Below are 20517 nucleotides of genomic sequence, written 5' to 3'. Positions count from 1 at the left end.
AAAAAACAAAATTGTACCTATCGTACCTTATGATTCCTTAACAAGCACTTTTTTTGCATGGTTCTTGGGTTTAGTTCACATGGTTAAATTTTGGTACTCTAATAAGAGCGCCAAACTCTTTTTTTTTTTTAAAGATTTTATTTATTTATTCGACAGAGATAGAGACAGCCAGGGAGAGAGGGAACACAAGCAGGGGGAGTGGGAGAGGAAGAAGCAGACTTCTAGCAGAGGAGCCTGATGTGGGGCTCGATCCCATAACGCCAGGATCACGCCCTGAGCTGAAGGCAGACGCTTAACCGCTGTGCCACCCAGGCGCCCCAAGAGTGCCAAACTCTTTGATGAGCTCAACAAATAGTTCTAAATTTGGTCATGTGCTGACATTTAATCACTCTTGGTGCTCAGGAGACATGTCTGGATGGCTTGTGTCATGGAGGACACATTGGGAAGGCAGAGTCTGGCTGAATAGTTAGACTGACTGTGTTTGCATCCCAACTCAATTACTTACTAGCTAACTGACTTTTGCCAAGTAAATCTTACCTCTCCATGTCTCCGTTTTCTCATCTGAGAAATGGGGATAGCACATAGTTTTGCTGGCTAGATTAAGTGAATTAATGCCTATAATTTGCTTAGAACAGTGCCTGCTGTTAGCTATAGTTCAAGGATGCCTCCTCTAAGTCCATACATTTCTTTCTAAAGAGGAAATGGCCTGCAACACAGTGCTTTTGAAGGGACCATATGTTTTAGCATAACCAGCTGTATATATGGCATGACAGCATATACTCCTTCAGTTACTGTGTGAGATTGTCCAAAGATGCTATGGTTGTATGAGTGAAAATGGACAGATTTTGCTCAGTCCATAGGACATAAACCACTCAAATGATGGCAGCATAGTCCAGACAGACAGCTGGCCAGGTTATGCAAGGTAAGACTCAAGGACAGAGATGGATACTACATAACACAAGGATCACTATGTATGCTGGTTGTTTAATTTTTTTAAAACTTTTATTAAGATTTTTAAGTAATCTCTACACCCAACACAGTTCTTGAACCTACAACCCTGAGATCAAGGGTTGCAGGCTCCACCAACTGAACCAGCCAGGCACCCCCGTATGCTGGTCGTTTTAAAGTGGATATGGTTCACTTTACTCATCCGTCCACCCACCCACCATCCATCAATCCAATCGCTACTTTTTATGTCCCAGGCACACCAGGCAAGGAGCTAGGAATGCAGAGACGAAGGGGGTGTGTAACTTCCTCTCAAGAACCTCGCTGCTTCACAGGAAGCTGACATGTATGCATTGAACCAGAAGACCAGAACTGTAAAAGCTGTATTACAAGTATGCAAAGCTTCCTAACTGCAAAAGTTGGCTAATGGGCAAAGTAACCTTTAATAAAGAACTCTGGTTAAGATGTATTATGTCGTAAGGAAAAACATAGTATTTTGGCAAACACTTACTTTGTATAGTTTATTGCGCAGTAATTCAATATTCAGTTCATCAAGGGTATTTTCAGACATGCAGTCTTGAAAGAATGGAGCTGAAAGCAGAAATTACCACACAAAATAAATTAATCCAAAGCATGATTATAAACTGTAGAAAAGATTTCCTGAGCACATCACCTTGGGCTCACTCCTGACTAGGACACTGTGCAGTGACAAGCCACAGACTGGATCAAACTACCAGTAATGACGGCAGTAAGAGTGATTACTTACTAAGTGTTCACTGCGTGCAAGCTGTTCACTAAACACTGCATATATTTTACCTTATCTGATCTTCACGACACCTTGGGGCAAGTCACTTTACGGCTTACTTTCTGAAGCCCCCCTCACCCCTATCTTATAGTAGTATTTATCACTTGCAACCTTACTATGTGCTAAACATTGAGTTGTACTAAACTGTGTTGTATTTAGTTTTTAAAGCTCTGTTATACTAAGATACTATTATTTTTAAAATGAGGAAACTGAGGGGAACTGCACTGCCCCAAGTCACCGAGATGGGACCAGGCAGAGACTGGAATCAAATATCCATGATTATGGACTTACCCTCTTTCCACCACGCTCCCTTAGCATCACACATTTAATCATGGCCCATTTTTTTGTCTTTTTGAAATTTCTGTTTTTAACAGCAACTATTTTGACACACGATCAACAGCAAATTGCTATGAATTGCTACTCTCCAGTTTTCCTGACACTAACATATATAAAATTATCCCATTAGCATTTTGAATGCTAGAACTATTATCAGTGCTAAATTATGATGAAATTAGCATTTATTTCATCATTGCTTCAGGTCATTTGACAGGCGCCCCTGAGCATCTCAGAAAAATGGCATTCCTAAACTTCCTAAAACAAAATGCTGCCTAGATACAGCCTTATTTAGACAGAAGTTTAAAACAAAAAGATGAGGAATTAATCATATAAAACCCGGCTAGAAAATTAATTTTTTTTAAAAAATTACAAGTTCTATCATTTATTTACTATGATCTGGTACAACGTACAAAGTTTTGGAGGTTGGGTGATGAGCCCCAGCTCCTACTTGGCTACAAATGGTTCTTATGTGACTCTGGGACGGTTACTTTCATTTGTTGTCATCTGAAGAATGAGGGAGCTGGACTGAACGATTTCTTAATGTCCCTTCCACATCTAGGAATCGTATAGCATGACACTGGATTCATGGAGAAAACTATGACTTGAACGTACATTTTCTGATGACTATGGTAACATGCACAGGGAGCAATAGGATTGCTTACACATTCATACCTAATGCTGTTTCCACCAGAACAGCATTAAAGAGATCAGAAGGTGTCTCCGCAATGTTGACTGCTTCCATTTCCGTGAAACGGCCCAATGGGTGGCACTTGACCAGAATTTCTTTCACAGATTTTTTTTGCAATGCACCGTTCATCAGTAGAATCACATTGTCTATCATGTAACTGCATCTGGTTTAGAAGAAGGCTCAATCATTAGGAAAGCAACTGTATGAGAATAAGCAGCATACCATAAGTAAGAAAGAAAAATATAGTTCAGGCACAAACTCTTGCATTAAAGAAATATAGAAGTCTTTTTTTTATTTTAAACTCTGGGGTTTGAGAGATGTGAGTGGGGTAAAATATCTGACTCTCTGGGGATATCACAGTTTGAAAATCAATGTCGTAATAACTAAATAAAGCTAAATAAAACGTAGGCTGGTGGGAATAGGCAGAAAACGACCCCAACATTGTAATTGTCAAATGTGGTAGGGTGAGGATGAGTGTGAAATTGTGTGGTTTCTCAGAACAGACTATGGGCTTAAAAAGTTGAGAAACACAGACCTGGAGCATTTCACTCTACCTTAAAAACTGACTTTTTAAATCTGCAATAAAGCCCATCGTTGATTCAAAATTTAAAATATTTTAAAATAAATAAAATACTTACTAAATTTAATATTAAAATATTTAATATTTTATTTATTAAAAAGTTAAAATATTCTGTATTCTTTTCTTCCTATGAGACCAGGTGGTGAACTTTCTAGCTGTTTTCTTCCCAGGTCTCCAAGAGTCCCTAGGTTCACATTTTATATGATTATGTTGCTCAATATCAGCTCTGCCCAGGATATCCTGGGTGCATATGCTTGTTCACTCATGTGCTCAGCACCCAGGATATTCCAAGCAATGAGGCTGAGATGTAAGAGAGAGTTCCTCACTTCACAGAGAATATAGTGTGAGGGCGGAACTGGACAAAGAATCCATTACAGTAAATTGTAACAAAGCATGGATGCTAGGCAAATTACAGGGCGGTGTGGAGATTCAGAGCAGGGCACCAAAGCAGTCTGGGATCAGACTTCCTAGGGAGCAATATTCAGGCTGAAACTTGCAGAATGAGTAGGAGCTGTCCAGGCAAAAGTGGCTGGGAACTGAGGGAGCAAAGTCTTCAAGGCAGAAGGAAGAGCATGCAAAAAAAGCCCCAGAGAAGAAAATACAAGGATTTTTTTTCTGCCCAGCACTGGGCAGTGGAGGTAGGGCCAAGGCTGAGCATGCAGGGTTTTGACAGACAAAATAGGAATTTGGGGTGGAGGGCGATGGAAGATACCGAATGCCTTTAAGCAGAAGCGGGTGTTATGATCCAAGCAGAATGATGATTAAAACAGGAGAAGGGGTAAACAGACAGATAGTGAGGTGCTTTACAAAAGTTATTTTAATTAATCGGGATAACAACACTGTGATGATAGTAGGTGCCGCTCTTCTCTCCACTTTATAGACGAGGAACCAGAGGGACCCAGAGAGGTGAAAATCTCACTCATGATGACACAGCTAACAAATGAGACAGCTGAGACACTCAAACAGTCTGCTTCTGGAGTCTCTTAGCCCTTATACTATGCTGTGTTTAACTGTCAAGGATGATACACAGGTTTCTAGGTTTAACAGACTGTGGAGCCACTGGTTGAGACGAGAGCATTGGAGGAAGAGCAGGTTGTAGTGGGAGAGGATGCTTTGGACAGAAGGAGTTTAGATGCCTGGGAGATATCCTAGAGGAGATGCTAAGTAGTCTTCAGAAGTCCGAGTCCTGAAGACAGTCAGGACCAGACATTTGGGGGGTTTAGTGGAGGAAGTTTAATGGTGGAAGCAGAAGTCTTGGGGATGATTGGGATCACGTCCTAGAGTGCACATCAAGAGTTCTGCCCTGAGAACCCTGGAGAACCTCAACATTTGAGGACCTTTATGTAACCTGAGAAGGAATGACCGGATAGTAGGAGGAAAACCGGGGAGGGGGAAGTTCTAGAAGTTCTAGGAAGAAGGGGTCAGAGCATCAAAGGCCACGAGAAAGTCAAGAAAGACACTGAAGTGTCCATAAAAAGCAGCAACTAACAGGTCATATGACAACAGTGAAAACACTTCCAGGTGAGTTTATTAGTGGAAGGGAAAGGGGAGAAAGTGGCAGAAATGTGACCTCGTGTGTTTAAAGTGAGTGGAAATAAAGAGATCTAAAAAGAAAAAAGAGTTCAAACTACAAGTTGACCTTAAAAGAAGAGGAAGATAGCTCTATGGAGACCCAGGGGCCAAGGGGCTGTGGACTTCAGTCTTTGTTTTTTTTTTAAGATGGGAGAGAAGAGAACATTTTCTAGGGCTGAGAAGGAGGGAGCCGAGAGGGCGAGGTTTCAGATCAGGACAGTGAAGGGGCAGCCAACTGAAGAGCTGAGGTCCCCCAGGTCTGACAGTGATGGGACAAACCGCGGCCACAATTCAGGCTTGAAAAACAACTGGATAGGGGCGCCTGGGTGGCACAGCGGTTAAGCGTCTGCCTTCGGCTCGGGGCGTGATCCCGGCGTTATGGGATCGAGCCCCACGTCAGGCTCCTCCGCTATGAGCCTGCTTCTTCCTCTCCCAGTCCCCCTGCTTGTGTTCCCTCTCTCCCTGGCTGTCTCTATCTCTGTCAAATAAATAAATAAGATCTTAAAAAAAAAAAAAAAGAAAAAAGAAAAAAGAAAAACAACTGGATAAGAATTAGCCAAGCCACTTAGAAGCAGTGTCACTGGAGTCTGGCTGCATGGGTCACAAACGTCATGTGCAAGAGAGCATTTCCAGCTGCAAGAGTCTCCTTCACTGTGGACCTTCTACAATTTACTCCAATAAAAATTCTATCTGAAGAAGTTTAGAAGCAGGCAATTATCCTTTATAAAAGGCACATGAGTCTAAAGTTTCTTCACCTCCCAAACAGCAGTACCAAATTTAGACATTATAGAATTTTAGACTCCTTTTTATCTCTTGAAAATGATATTAAAATGGAAGTGCTTATTTAACTGTCCCTTTATGGCTCAAAATCTATTACCTGAGAGGGGAATAGCTAGCACTTAATAATCCTTAGCAGGCTCCAGACATTTAATTGTTCCCCACAGCACCTCTGTAATGTAAAAGCATATGAGCTGCCAACACTCCCAACTTGCAGAGGACTATTAGACTAATGCGGACGGGCAACCAATGTCAATGCTTAAGGATTTAGCCCACATGTCACACTCAAGCCTATGTCCGTGCAGCGTGTGCATGTGGGTGTGCACATGTCTGTACTGAGTTAAAAATTCTTTTTAGGGGCGTCTGGCTCAGTTGGTAGGGCATGAGACTCTGATCTCAGGGTCTTGAATCACGTTGGGGGTAGAGTTTACTTAAAGAATAAAAGAAAATAAAAATTAAAAAAAAATTTTTACTAATAGTCTGGGCCCTATAGTATAAAAAGCAAGGACCAAAGCAACTGGATTCTCTATTAGTTCAACTCACTATTTAACTGCTCTGTTTTTAAGATGGCGCAATAACACCAGTTCTAATAGTGTGTTCAGGAAATGGAGTGAAGACCCAGGGCTTAGCCCATGGCAGGAGGCAGAAGGGAGGGTGTCTCTTTCCTGTCCCCTCCCTCATCCCTATCACACACATGCACTGGGTGTATAATTATCGTTGGCTTTCTGGGGTGGCAGGGGGATGACGTGCCCAGAAACAGTTTCCTTTCTTCAGCCTATAATCTTTATAGATCCTCAGGGCCACACATAGAGTGGTTAGGAATAAAATCACTGCTGATATTGCTTGACTAATTTTTGAGCTCAAAGACACCAGGGTGTTCATCGAGTTCAAAGTGCTCATGTTTTAGATAATTGTGTTCATATGTAGTGACAGAGCTAGGCTGAGCTAGGTTAACTTTTCTCTAGTGGTCCAGCAAATATTCTCATGTATAGCCCCTGCTAAATATTTTATTCTATAACTCTAATACTGGCACCTGTGAAAATCATGAAGTCACCTAAAATTGTAATAGAGTGAGTGATTTAATTTTCAAAATTTTAGGTTGTAAAAATTATAATCTTTAAAACACCAGACCTCTTTGAGGTTTTTCCTGTGTGTCGGGCATTACATGCGTGTTCTCACTCAAGCCTCACGATTCAATGCTGTAAGGACCATTATTACCACTTTACTTAAATACCGCGTCCAAGGTCACAGTGCTAGGAAGAGGCAGAGTTGGCACCCCAAAGCCAAAACTCTGGCTCCTATTAGATTTGGAGAAAAAACAGCTCGAGGCAGATGATATTTTTAACATTTCCTTTTGGTCTTAGTGCTAGTCTTTCTCTTTTTGCTCCCGAACGTATTTAAGGATCTTGAAGCTAACTAAAATCCATTTCCTGTACGTTAACTATTCAGTTCTGGGCTGATACAACAGCTGCCGAATGGTCAGACAACGCAGAGCCATCATTTGGTGAGTTAGAGGAATCATTCTGCAGTTCGAGTCAAAATCTCTCTGCCCAGCCTCAGACCCTCACTCTTTTACCCCCTTTTTGTGGCTATGATTGCCTGGTTTTCTCATAGACGCCTCAGTCACATTATCTCAAAACCTGAATGCCCCCAGGGTTTCTCCTTCTTCTATAATCTCTATCTCTGTCAGCAACATCACAACTCTTATTCCTAAAAATCTGTCAATGCCTTCCCTTTGCCTCTAGAATAAAGCAGAAATTTCTCATCATTGTATGCAAAGCTCTTTATTACCTGGCTTTTCTGATTACTTCTCCAGCTATGGATGTAAATAATATCATAAAAAAAAAGTATGCATTTTAGAAAAGTGAATAGAACAGACCCCCCCACACACACACCGCAAAAAGCTCTTAAGGGGCAAGATTTTGCAAGGCAGGCTGAGGAAGGGCCAGAATGGGGAAAGGAGCACAAAGAGAAAGTGTCCTCACAGAATGCATGGGCCAAAACCATCAACAACTGAACACCACAGCAAGCTGTGAAAGGGCTGAAAATATATCCCTTGGATCTAGCAACTAGAATGGTTTGGGCGGCACAATGAGGTAGGAACCAAGACTGAAGTGGTTTGAGTACACAAGTGAGAAAACAGATGAGTATAGACCATCCTTTTTAAGAAGTTTAGCATCAAGGTGTGGGAAAGGGTAGAACACGACTTTCTTCATACGGTCATTGTGTAAACTAAATCAAATCATACATGTAACAACATTTTATAAATTGTGAAGTTGTCACAGTAGAAGAGGCCCAGGCTTTGAAACAGAGAAGCCTAACTCTAAGCTTAACTCTGTCACGTAAAAACCAGTTTAGCAAGAGCTCCATTTTCTCAGGCTTAAAATGGAAGTACTTGTTCGGCTTTGAATGGTTGGCATTTGGATTAGTGACACATATGAAAGCACCAGTAGTGCCTTGGATAAAGAAAGAGGATGTGATCACACACTCTCAGGAGATCATAAACCAGACTTTGGAGGAAGGGGAACAGGAAATTATAAGCCACATAATTTTTGATATAATAAACTTACAATGTTTTAATTCTTCTATTGTCTGAGATTTCTACATCTCTAGTTTTACACTTAGTTCTAGCCAACAGAATCTTTTCTAAATTTACCCATTGCTTTTATTTTATTTTTTTAAAGATTTTATTTATTTATTTGACAGAGAGGGAGACAGCCAGCGAGAGAGAGGGAACACAAGCAGGGGGAGTGGGAGAGGAAGAAGCAGGCTCCTAGCGGAGAAGCCTGATGTGGGGCTCGATCCCAGAACACCGGAATCACAGACGCTTAACGACTGCGCCACCCAGGCGCCTCTACCCATTGCTTTCAAAAGATAAGAGGTTATTAACCCTTTTGTGGTGTAGAGACAAGGAACTGAGTGGAAGATTGGATCATCTACAAGACCATAAATTATGTTATTTGCTGGGATATTAAATATTAAATCTGGCTTATACCTATTTTAGAAAACCTGTTATCATCCTGTTCTGCATCACATTACCCTAGAATGACCCTTGTGTGGTCATTACTTCATGATGTTTCCTTTAAGATACCGGAACTTCAGTTTCATGTTTATCTTTTGGGAACGTAATCATTAATCTCAAAACAATGCCTGTTAACTAGTTGTCATAAATGATAACTGCTTTTATATATTAAAAGGCCTGAATTCCTTTGTTAGATGGAGGCTCTTCAAGAATCAGCCTGAACTACTCCACTTGGGTGCGACTGGATGGTAACTAACTTGGTGAACTTGTGATTATAGGAGATTCCGTATCTGAAAGCACTGTGACTTCAGTGTGGCTTCATTGCAAGAGCCCCCTCCTGATATCAGGACTTGATTTGCTACAGGTTCCTTTCTACCAAGAGGCTGGGTCAGCATCCTTTCATCTGCAACACATAATATATAGCATTGTTGATGACGACGATTCTGTTTTAGGTGACCAGAACTGTGATATGTTTGCTAGGCCACATTTGTACATGAGGAATATACAGGGACATGAAATGCATAAAGAGTGATTGTTCACGGCAAGGATTGGGCTGTGTGTGAAATACACTTGGTGTACTCTAAGTTATTTCACTCTCATGAAAGGTGCTGATCCACCCCGAGGAGGCCCAACATATTTATCATGACATGATAGGGCCATGCTGGAAGTATTTTCCAATATATTAATTTTCAAATGAAAGTTTCCTCAATCACATTGGTAAACATTTCTGTGACTGCAGATTCATGTAATCCGATGCTAACTCTAACTCCTCACAGGGGGGCAGTTCTGTTTAGTCTGACTTGTTAAGTAGACTGCTGAGATTTAGAATATCCCCCATAAACATCTGCTCCCTCTTGAAATTTGACTTTTTTGGGTAGCATTTCTTACTTCCCTAAAGTTTCCCTTTTTTAAATAGAAGAAGTGAAAATTAAAATAATTTTAAAAAGCAATTAATTTTGCTGTCACACTCATTTTTCCTTCTCACAAAACAAAATGCTGAAAAATTGCTCAGAAGTCAGCATTGCCTATAATAGCATATTTTAGAACAAGAATGCTGATCACTATGCATTTCCCAAACCCTTGGTAGCTCTGGAATCTTTAGAAAACTCTTTCTCCAGTACTTCTCTAGTATCTTGGTTTAACCCATCTGTTCGGATTTAAAAATTCCTCAAACTTATTTGTCCTTTTCTACATCAGTGTCTTTGTTCTTATTATTCTCTAGATATATAAAACCTTCCTTCCCCACCAACTGCTAGAAAGCAAAATCCTTCCCATTCTTTAAGGTCATATTCAAATACCACATTTTTCATTAAGCTTTTAAAATATCTCCAGCTAGAAGTGATATTTTTTTCCTCTCTCTAAATTTTTGTATTTATATTTATCCTGGGGTAAAATTAATTTTCAATATATATTGGTAGTATCACTGGTGAACATGATTAGTTAACTCATTCATTCACAAATATTTATTGCATATCTGAGGAAATAAGACCTGGACTGTAATACTAATTTTGCCACTATTCAACTGTGTGCTTTTAAGTAAGTCATTTTACATATTCATTTCAAATATAGTTATTTGCAGATATTCTTACCAATCTTTATTAGTTATAGGAATTTGTTCATTACATTTTTTTGTGGCCTCCAAGAAGCCTGAACCTCATACTTGTACAGAATAGGGACACGATAATGATTTTTTAAAATCAAATCAATGAGTAAATTTTTCTTTATGTTCATTCAATTACATTAACTCTGATACCGGGGAAATAGAAGTGAAGGAGATAACTGGCTACCTGGTATCTTAGCCTGAGCTCCCTTTCTAGGGGTCATAGCTGCCTATTCCTTGCTTTTTCTATACTTTTCCATTGAGGAGAATTATAATACTAGGGAAATTACTCCACTGTCACCCCTTTGTTGGCCATGCATGTAAATATTATGGTCATTCACAAGAAAACACCAGTGGAGTGATTTTTCTTGCCAGTTAGATGGGTTTAAATAAGCTGTGTCTATCATAGCCTGTTTTTGTTTGTTTGTATTTTGGGGTTTTTTGGTCAAGAACAGTTAACAGGTGGATCTCATCTTTATTATATTCAAAACACCAGTTACAATAGATGTTGGGGAATCTCATATCTTCTGATGACGAAAGAAAAGAAAAATAGCAGAGAGACTAAGAAAGGAAGAAAACGTTCATATATTGTTGAAGTATGAGACAGCAATCTGCTAATGTGTATCACAATCTAAGACCTGCACATCTATTGACAATTTCACTTCTGGGAATCCATGTTAAAGAAATTCTGGCGTAAGAAAGCACAGATATGTACAATGATGTTTGTTGCAGCATTACTTGGGATAGCAAAGAAATGAAACAACGTAGATGAAAAAAAGGGGAATGGTTAAATAAATGACAGTGGATGCAACACAATGGGATACAATATGTGCTTTAAATAAGGTAGACTTTGTGTGCTTATGTAGAAAATTGACTAGATTATGTTAAAAAAGGCAAAGTATAGATAATACATGTAATATGATCTTACTGTTCTAAAACAAACAATAAAACCAACTATGTATATTTATATTTGTTTACATATAAACATTTGCATACATATAAAACTTTTTTCACATAGAAAAAAATTATGCATCAAACTAATGAGGGCTGGGGCTCCTGGCTGGCTCAGTCAGTAGAGCATGCAACTCCTGATCTTAGGGTTGAAGGCTGGAGCCCCACCTTGGGTGTAGAGATTACTTAAAAATAAAATCTAAAAAAAAAAAAAAGAAGAAAGAAAGAAAAATAATAAAAATAAAAACAAGAACAAGAAACACTTATGAGGGTATGTCTGGGCTTTGGGAAATGCATTCGGAAATAGTCTCTACTTAATGTTTCCTTATTTCTAAAACGCAAATATTAGTGCTACCCATGCGGATGTCATGAGAATTAAATGAATTTAATACATGCAAAGTAATTATAGAAGTGCTGGCTTTCAGTGAGCACTAAATAAAATTTAATAAAAAACACAGGCACGAGCTTTTTTTTCAATTAAAACGAAGAAGAAGAAGAAGAAGAAGAAGAAGAAGAAGAAGAAGAAATAAACACGATAAAATACAACTAAGGCAGTGGATATCTGGATCAGTACCAGGGTGGATTTCAGTCCTTCCAGGTTATGAGGCAGTCTCAAATTTATTTTACCGAACAACTGTTGGGGAAGGAGCAATAGAACAGGCTACCGGGATCAATCATGCCCCCTGGTGGTTGATTATTACCCCACCTGGAATGTAGACGAAGAACGAAGGAAAAAAACACGTCTACCTTTGCCCTGATTTGTTTCCCCTTCAGGGAGAACTGTTGTAGGGATGGTATCCTAAGGTCTTTTATCTCCATTACCTTAACATCCCTAACGGTCAGACGCTAATTTTGCGGGTGGCACGTGGCACGGGCAAGGCAACAGTAGTACTGAGGAAGCCGGCCACGTTTCTGCGCGCGCTGCCTCCTCCCAGCCACATCCGCGTGCAAGCACGGTCTCACCCTTCACGTCTTCAGCTTTGGCATCACCTCCTCTCTGCGGTCTTTTCTCGTTTTCACCCGTGATTATAACTCTAATGCAAAAAATTAGCTGCATTTGTTTTTGAGTATGTGCATGTGGATATGGTGTAAGTGTGGATATATTCATATATTGTGTAGAGACACTCAGGCAGTTACGTGGGCGTGCAACCCGTGTAGTCACACAGGGCCCAACACTTGGTTTAATTCTCTGCTGTTGCTCTCTTGAAATTACTATATATGTATGTTTTATTTCTTTATTTATTTTTAACAAGGGCCTTGTATGTTCATTTGCACCAGGCCTCGCAAAATACACAGCTGGCCCTGTTTTCAGATTACACTCACAATTCTAAATTGAATATGATTATTACTATTCTAGATGAGGAAACCAAGGCTTTGAATGACAAAGGAACTTTTTTTTCAAGATCCCACAACTGGCGTATTGTAGACTCAGGTTAGAGTCTACCAAATGGTTCCAAGAATTTCTCTCTTGCAACAGGGTCACCTAGACGGCTGATTAGAAGCGCAGATTCACAGGACGCATTCCAGGACCTAATAAAACATAATTTTTAGAGGCATGGTCTTGGAATCTGCACCTTAAGTAACTACTCCACTGACTTAGAGAACAAGTTTACGTTCAATTCACCTCTAATTTTAGAACCTAGGGCCTTCACTGCTGGCAGTCACTTAGTATATGGTACGCTGATTAAGTGAATGTCATTCAGTTCCAGACAGATCAAGTACTGCTATTGCAGGATAGCAGAAGGGTTTTGCAATTCTCAAAGTGCTGAGAGTTTTAAATGCTGGAGGCCTTATCAGCAGCTACAGTTGAGACATTTTTGCCCCATGGAACATCCCCATGGGATCGCTGGATATAAAATCTTTAAGATGTTGCAGTCCTTAAGATTTCAGAAGGACTTTTCCGGCCAGAGATTCAGAATTACAAATGCAAAGTGGTGTCAAATGGTCAATCTCATAATGTTATTGGGAACTTGATTACTGAAATCAAAATTTAATAAATTAAATACGGTGGGGACTTGGAGGTAAGACACAGAACTCAGCCCTTTAAAACGTTCATGATCAGATGGAAGGCTATATAATCATTTACAAGTATTAGAAAAAATTTTGACATAGAAAAAAATGCTGATAGTATATATAGAAAAGTTAAGATTCAAAATTGTATTTCGAGTGATTTTAGTTCTTTTAAAATGTATGAAAAAAAAAGAATATGAAAGTAATGCCAAATGATGGTGAGGTTAAGGGTATTTTATTTGTATAATTGTCTCTAATTTACAGTGGGCTTCCTATTCTTTTTGATTAGAAATAAAACCAAAATCCTTTATCTCACTTGCAGATTCTCTTTCCTTAGCTTAGAATTCGCAGGAATTATTGCCTGTTTTCTCTCACTGATCATAAATCAAGATGCTAAATTCTGTTATGTCTATCTCCCAAATGTATCTAAGCACTGTCCCCTCCTTTCTATCTCAGCTGCTATTTCTAGTCTAAACTTTTAAAATATCTCCCTCTTTCTTCTCTATTTCCAGTTCCATCCCTTCAGTGCATCTTTCGCAATTCCAACAGAATCATCTTTCTAAAATACACGTAAGATCAGTCCCCTCACTTTTCAAGGCAGTGTTAAGTGTTGTGTAAAGTAAAAACAAATGAACAAACAAAGAAGAGAAAGTAGCACCTTTAGAATGCTATCAGGAGTGACCTGATGTCACATCTCAGCTTCTCTACTACCCGCCACAAGGGCCTTACGTATCCCCAGGAAATGGGCATAATAATAACAATTACCAATTACTGAACAAACACTAAGTACACAATAAGAACAGAGACTTTCCCATTGGTTAGAGGAGAAAACTAATGCCATGTTATATTGCCTTAGGCAGGGGAGCTGTAAGTGTTCAAAGGCTCTTCCAAATGGCTTCCCAGCAGAATACACCCCACCTTACAAGGTGGTGACCATTCAGTGAGGGTACAGTCAATAGCACATAGGAAGCATGCCAATAGTGGAACCCTTTCTGAAAAGCCTTCCTTTATTGACTTTTACTCATAGACACTTAGGGTCGGAGCCCTTAATCTGGCCAGACTCTTCATTCTCTTTTCCCAGCCCATGCTCCTGCTCTTGTCTAGGCTCCAGCCACATCCAAGATGACTGTCATTTCCAAATACAAAATTTTCTCATGCCTCACTAATACATAAGTTATTCCTTCAACTTAATGCCCATTTCAAATTTTGGTTCAAATTCGATTTTTTTCTGCAAATCTTTTTTTTAATACAGATTTTATTTACTTATTTGGGAGAGAATGAGAAAGAGCACGAGCAAGGGGAAGAGGGAGAAAGAAGCTCCCTGCTGAGCTGGGAGCCCGATGTGGGGCTCCATCCCAGGACCCTGAGATTATGACCTGAGCTGAAGGCAGATGCTTAACCAACTGAGCCACCCAGGCATCCCAAATCTTTTAAAATCATAATAAGTTATTCCATCCCCTAGCCTCCTCCAACTGAATGTTCAGGCCTCTATTATAGCCGTTGCTTAATTCTGTCTTACTTTTTCACCATTTGCGAATACATCAGGTGCTCCGTTAGAATGTAAGAATGTAAGTGACCTAGCATTATATTATTTGTTTTGTGACTAACAAGTGATAGGGCAACCAATTCATCCGGTTGGCTAAGGACTTTCCTGGTTTTAGCAGGAAGCCTTAGAAAACCCTGAGAAACCCCTCCAGGCAAACGAAGGTGTATAGCCTCCTAACGTATAGTGCAGTGAAAAGCCTGTAGAAGGTTTATAATACATCATCAGAATAGTCAAGAACTTTGATTAGCCTTTATGAATAAATCTTTAAAGATTTTTTTCAATGTGTGGTCCTTAGCCTACAGTTCTTGGCTAATAATAGTCCAAGTACTTAAAACTACGTTTGATCTTGCTCTTCCTTGTTCCTCCTATATTCAGAAAATGTATATCCCCTGAGGTGGAGTATTTTGAACATTAAAGATTATTTTTAAAAGATGGCTAATCTCAAAAGGGATGAGAAGTTGAAATGCTGCCAGAAAGTTGAGTAGGAGGAAAGAAAAATAAAACAATCCAGTCCTATATTTAATAGTCTCTTCATTAAAATGCTATGGATTCATTCCTTTGTTTCACACAACTGTGTATAATTATAGTATACAAAACCCCCAGATCTTCCTGCTATTAAGCATTTAAAAATATCCATTCCAGATTTTCAAAATAAGTTTCACATATACAGTAATTATATCACACAAATGTGCAATGCTTAGATTGTATTTATGATAACAACTTAAATTTAGACCATCTCTATTAGGGTTGACTTCACATTTTCAAAAGAATGCCCTGGGCACTTCCTGACAGAACAGGAAGTAATCCTGTTTGATGGAAGTTCGTGGGTGCTAGACACCTGACTTCACAAAACATTCTAGAAGAGAAATAAGAAAAGTAGTTTTATAACTCTTTTTCATATGTACACCTTTTGTTATAGTAACACATGTCAGGTTCTGCACAGGGCAGCTGGATGCTGCCTGGGCTGGCACTCACAGGATTTGGTGGGATAAATCATGGACCGAGATTTAGAAGACCTAGGTTGTGGTGCAGTTGAGCTATCTGGTCTCTGACAAGGAGATAATGCTGTCTGTGCAGATAACTATGAAGAGAAACTCATGAGAGTAATTGTGAAAGTGACTTCCAGGTCATAAAGTTGAGGCACCAAGATGAGACATATTTAATCAGAGGTCCACATCAGAATAACCTAGGTGTCTTCCAAAAGGGTGTCTGCCCCACTCCAAGGCCAACAAGCTCAGAACTTCCTAGAATAGGGATCAGGAATAGGCTTACTGGGGCGCCTGGGTGGCACAGCGGTTAAGCGTCTGCCTTCGGCTCAGGGTGTGATCCTGGCATTCTGGGATCGAGCCCCACATCAGGCTCCTCTGCTATGAGCCTGCTTCTTCCTCTCCCACTCCCCCTGCTTGTGTTCCCTCTCTCGCTGGCTATCTCTCTGTCACATAAATAAATAAAATCTTTAAAAAAAAAAAAAAAAAAAAAGGAATAGACTTACTTTTTAAAGGCCCACAGATAATTCTGAATTACTTGCCTTTTTATACTACCAGGGCAGTGCAAGATCTTTACCTTTCTAGACTGATGGACCTGGAATCAAATCCCTTCCAATCTCTTAATAATGTTGTGACTTTAGAAAATTTATTAATTTATTGACCTTCAGTTTCTCTAGCTTAAAAAAATGGAGATATAAACAGCTTCTTTACAGGGCTCTTGAGTGGAGATGTAAATAAACATTTAAGTGAGAATAAATATCTTCAGGGATCTAATAAGCAACCTAAGATCACAAGACACAAGGCAGATCAGAGAGAATGTTAGAGACTGTGGCTAATTGAAGAACGTAAGCCTCAACTAAATATACATTTTTTAAATTATTTTAAACACTGACCTTGTCATACAAAATGTATCTGCTGGCATGACATTTGGTTTTTACCCTAACATATTGGCCAATAAATAACCAATATTCAAGTGTTACATAAAATATAAAATCCTGAGTAGTCTGCAAGTATTTTCTAGCTCTGTGAAAGGTGCTGATAAATACAAGATTTTCTATTGATTCAACAAATATTCAGTGCCCATTACATACTAGCAAGTACAGATAGGGATACTAAAAGAACTAATTCAAAGAATTTACAGCCGAGAGAGAGAGAGAGAGTAGATAAATTAAAACATGTCCATCACTAATACCACTAACAATACTGATACTGCCCAACTACTTTTCCACTTTCAATTTTGCATTAATATTCTATGCAGGGCTTTGTGACCACCTGTATTCTTATATGTAATTTTTAAACATTGTTCATGACTAGAAATATTTGGAATTTTAAGTAATTTTGTTTTAGAAACAGAGTACATTTTGCTTTTTAAATTGTATTTATTTTTTTCTAAGTGGAGTACAATACGGGGCCTGAACTCACGACGCTGAGATCAAGACCTGAGCTGAAATCAAGAGTTGGATTCTTAGGGGGTGCGGGGTGACTCAGCACCTTCCTGCTCAGCAGGAAGCCTCCTTCTCCCTCTCCCACTCCCCCTGCTTGTGTTCCCTCTCTCTCTGTCAAATAAATAAAATCTTAAAAAAAAAAAAAGAGTTGGATGCTTACTGGAGTGAGCCACCAGGAGCCCCTAGAAACAGAGTACGTTTTCACTAGATCAACATGGTTGTTTTCTGTGAAATAAGTATGCTCGCTTAATTAATGCTAAGGCTTCTCCCAGGTTTAAGATTCTGCAGTTAGGAAACACTAAAGTGTGGAGTCATCACATAAGAGGAAACATTGACCAAGTGACTCAGAGTCATTCTTAGAGCAAAAGTACTTCCTAATATATATTGAACAAGTTTCTGTCATGTGAGACCTGTCTCTCAACGCAAAAAGTACAAAACCTAGCAGCTTTCTGACTCCATTAAAATTGGTCTGTCCTCTGTCACTATCATGGGTCAGATTTTCTGAACTCATCTAAAACCTAAACAAAATATGTTTATAAAACCTACTGCCAACATTTACCTTATTTTTACTTTAAAGCATGACTTCTCCATTTGTTGATCCGTGACCCGGGCAAGTTACTGCACTTAACTTTTAGTTTCCTCATCCTTAAGATGGTGAGGGTAAGAACTAAGATTTGTCAGGTTTAAAGAAGACAATGGTTGCAAAGCACTTGGCAGAGCCCTGACATACAGTAATATTCCATAAATATTGTGAAGCTTTTTGACTGTCATTTCTACTTCCACACAGATAGGACCATTTTGTCTTTCTGCTGAGAAATCTTTAATGATGTCTCCATAACTACCCTGGTCAGACATATTTGCTGGAGGCATCGCTGCTTGGAAAGCCTCTCTCCCAAGCAGCTACTGAAGATTAGGTATGAACCTGGAGCTGACTCAGTCCAAGCCCAAGCACTTTGTTCTTCACCCCAACCATGATGAGGAAGTAGGAGTCCTAAGAGCAAACCTGGCCTTTTCTTTGGTCTCTTTTACATTTTTGGTTTCTGCTTTGGCTTTTGATTTCTTTATTTTTTTAAATGCTTTATTTTATATTTTGAGTAGGCACCACACCCAACATGGGGCTTGAACTCATGACCCCAAGATCTGGAGTCACAAGCTCTACCGACTGAGCCAGCCAGGCACCCCTTCAGATTTTTATTTTTAAGGAAGGGTCTTGCAGATACCAACACACACACGAAAAATACTCTCCAATGTGATAAAGCCCAACTTTCTTAGCCTGCCATTGAAGATAGGGCATAATCCAGCTGAATTTACTTTTCTAACCTTCCTTCTCCATTGCTCCCCCCCGCCTTTTGGCACAACCCACTCCTGCCCAAACTGTCCCCTTATTCATCATGCATGCTGTGTCCTTCCCATCTACATGCTTCAATCCCAGATGCTCAGCCTTCTCCCTCATCTCCAAATTCCACCCTATTTCCAGGTTCAGCAGCAATGTCAGATCTCCGGAAGGCTTCCCAAAATCCTTCTCAGAGAAAGTGCTTGGGCTTTGGACTGAGTCAGACCCAAGTTCACACATAATTTTCATCTCTAACTAGCAGTGTATTTGTGGATTCTTTAAAAAATCAGCACCTGGGATCTTGCCTATAAATAAAATCTTAACCTATAGCACTGATAAGAGATCTAATTCCACAAACAAGGTATATAGGCACTAATCACATATCTCAGGTATACCGACGATTACTTCCTGCCTCAAACCATGGTCATCTCTTCTACTTGCTTATTTTTGGACATGGTGTAAGAACAACTGGATAGTGATTGGGGGAAAACAATTTGAGCTGCATCCCTAGTCTCATTCCCTATACAAAAATAAATTCTAGAAGAACCAAGGTTTTAAATGTAAAAAATGAAACATTAAAAAAAAAGGAAAGAAAAAGAAAAAAGAAACATCAACAATAAAGAATGAATGAAATAAGAGGTAAATTTACCATAACTTTGGAGTGGAGAAGAAATTTCTAAGCAGGATACAACAATCAGAAGTCAACAAATGAAAGGATTGATGGTTATAGCTAATGAAAAAAAGTCAATGTTTCTACAGGGGAAAAAAGCTATAAAAATGAAATTATATCCCGCTGAGAAAATAATTTTGCAACATATATTACGAAGGCTAAATTTCTTAATTTACAAAGAGTCCTTCCATATCAAGAAAAACTGCTGAATACTCCAATAAAAAAAAAAGACAAAGTATTTGGTCAGGTAGCAAACACACATGATTAATAAATGCACAATGATGTTCAAATTTGCTAATAAAGAAATATAAATAAAAGCAAAAGATACAGTTTTTAACCTATCGATAGGCAAAAACTGAAAAGATAATAGTCAATGTTGGTAATGGTGTAAGGACACAGGCCTTCTCATGCACTGTTCTGAGGGTGCAAATTGGTCTACTTTTGTTGAGTACAACTCAGCAAAATTCACAAAAATGAAAAGGACATTCCTTTGATTCACTACTGCCATTGCTAAAAATTTATCTTAAAAATAAATTCAAGACCTACACAGTAATAAACTAGTTGCAAAACTTTTTGCACTGGAAAAAAAATTAGTTATTTGTTAATAGATGCCCCTGGTAAACTGAGTCATGATACATATAAAACATGGAATCCTAGGCAGTTATAAAAAGAATGATGTTGACAAGGATATTTCTAAGAAATATTAGGTGGGAAAAAAGTACAGAAGGAATATGATTCCATTTGCACAAATCTGAAGTGTGGAAGTGGGGTAGGTTGAGTGTGCATCAATAAACATACTCAACTGTAATTATTTTTCTAGAAAATACATATGAAATGGAGAAGCATTTACTTTTGGGGAAAGGAACCGAGTGGGGAAGAAGGGGACACACAGAATAGAGGAATATTTTTATTTTATGCCTTTCTAATCCAGTCTAGGGCCTGGGTTTAGTATTCATTATTGTGTATATTACACTGAAATGGTATATACATAATAATCAGCTCATCTACTGTGGACGTTTGTTCCCAGCTTATCTGTTAGAACAACTGGAGAAGCCCAAAGTTTTGAGCACTGGATAGGATTTATTAACTGGATTAACAAAAGTATAATTTATTATCATGTGGAAATTCGAGCATTTTTTAGAATGAAAGTCCTTCACAGTGAAAGACTGGAACTACCGGTGATGGAAAAGGATAAAAATAAGACATATATAACTACGATGGGAACGACTTCTGCTGTTGCAAGGAGAATCA

General features: G+C 39.0%; 1 protein-coding gene and 1 non-coding gene across 2 annotated transcripts in view; both read right to left on the bottom strand.

Annotated features, from left to right (window-relative positions):
• The window catches only part of ATP6V0D2 (ATPase H+ transporting V0 subunit d2), a 46862-nt gene that overhangs the window by 13605 nt on the left and 12740 nt on the right, over positions 1-20517 (bottom strand). Inside the window, exons 3-4 of the mRNA XM_026495804.3 lie at positions 2759-2937; positions 1457-1536 (exon numbers count right to left, since the gene is read on the bottom strand). Of these exons, the coding sequence (XP_026351589.1) occupies positions 1457-1536; positions 2759-2937 (259 nt within the window). The remainder of the gene's footprint in view (positions 1-1456; positions 1537-2758; positions 2938-20517) is intronic.
• TRNAW-CCA (transfer RNA tryptophan (anticodon CCA)) lies at positions 18368-18440 on the bottom strand. Its single transcript has one exon. It is a non-coding gene; the product is annotated as a tRNA-Trp (tRNA).

The sequence above is a fragment of the Ursus arctos genome, unplaced genomic scaffold (genome assembly GCF_023065955.2).
Source record: "Ursus arctos isolate Adak ecotype North America unplaced genomic scaffold, UrsArc2.0 scaffold_6, whole genome shotgun sequence".
NCBI classification, from domain to species: Eukaryota; Metazoa; Chordata; class Mammalia; order Carnivora; family Ursidae; genus Ursus; species Ursus arctos.
The sequence above is the reverse complement of the archived record's forward strand: the minus strand, read 5'-3'. Positions and strand labels throughout refer to the sequence as shown.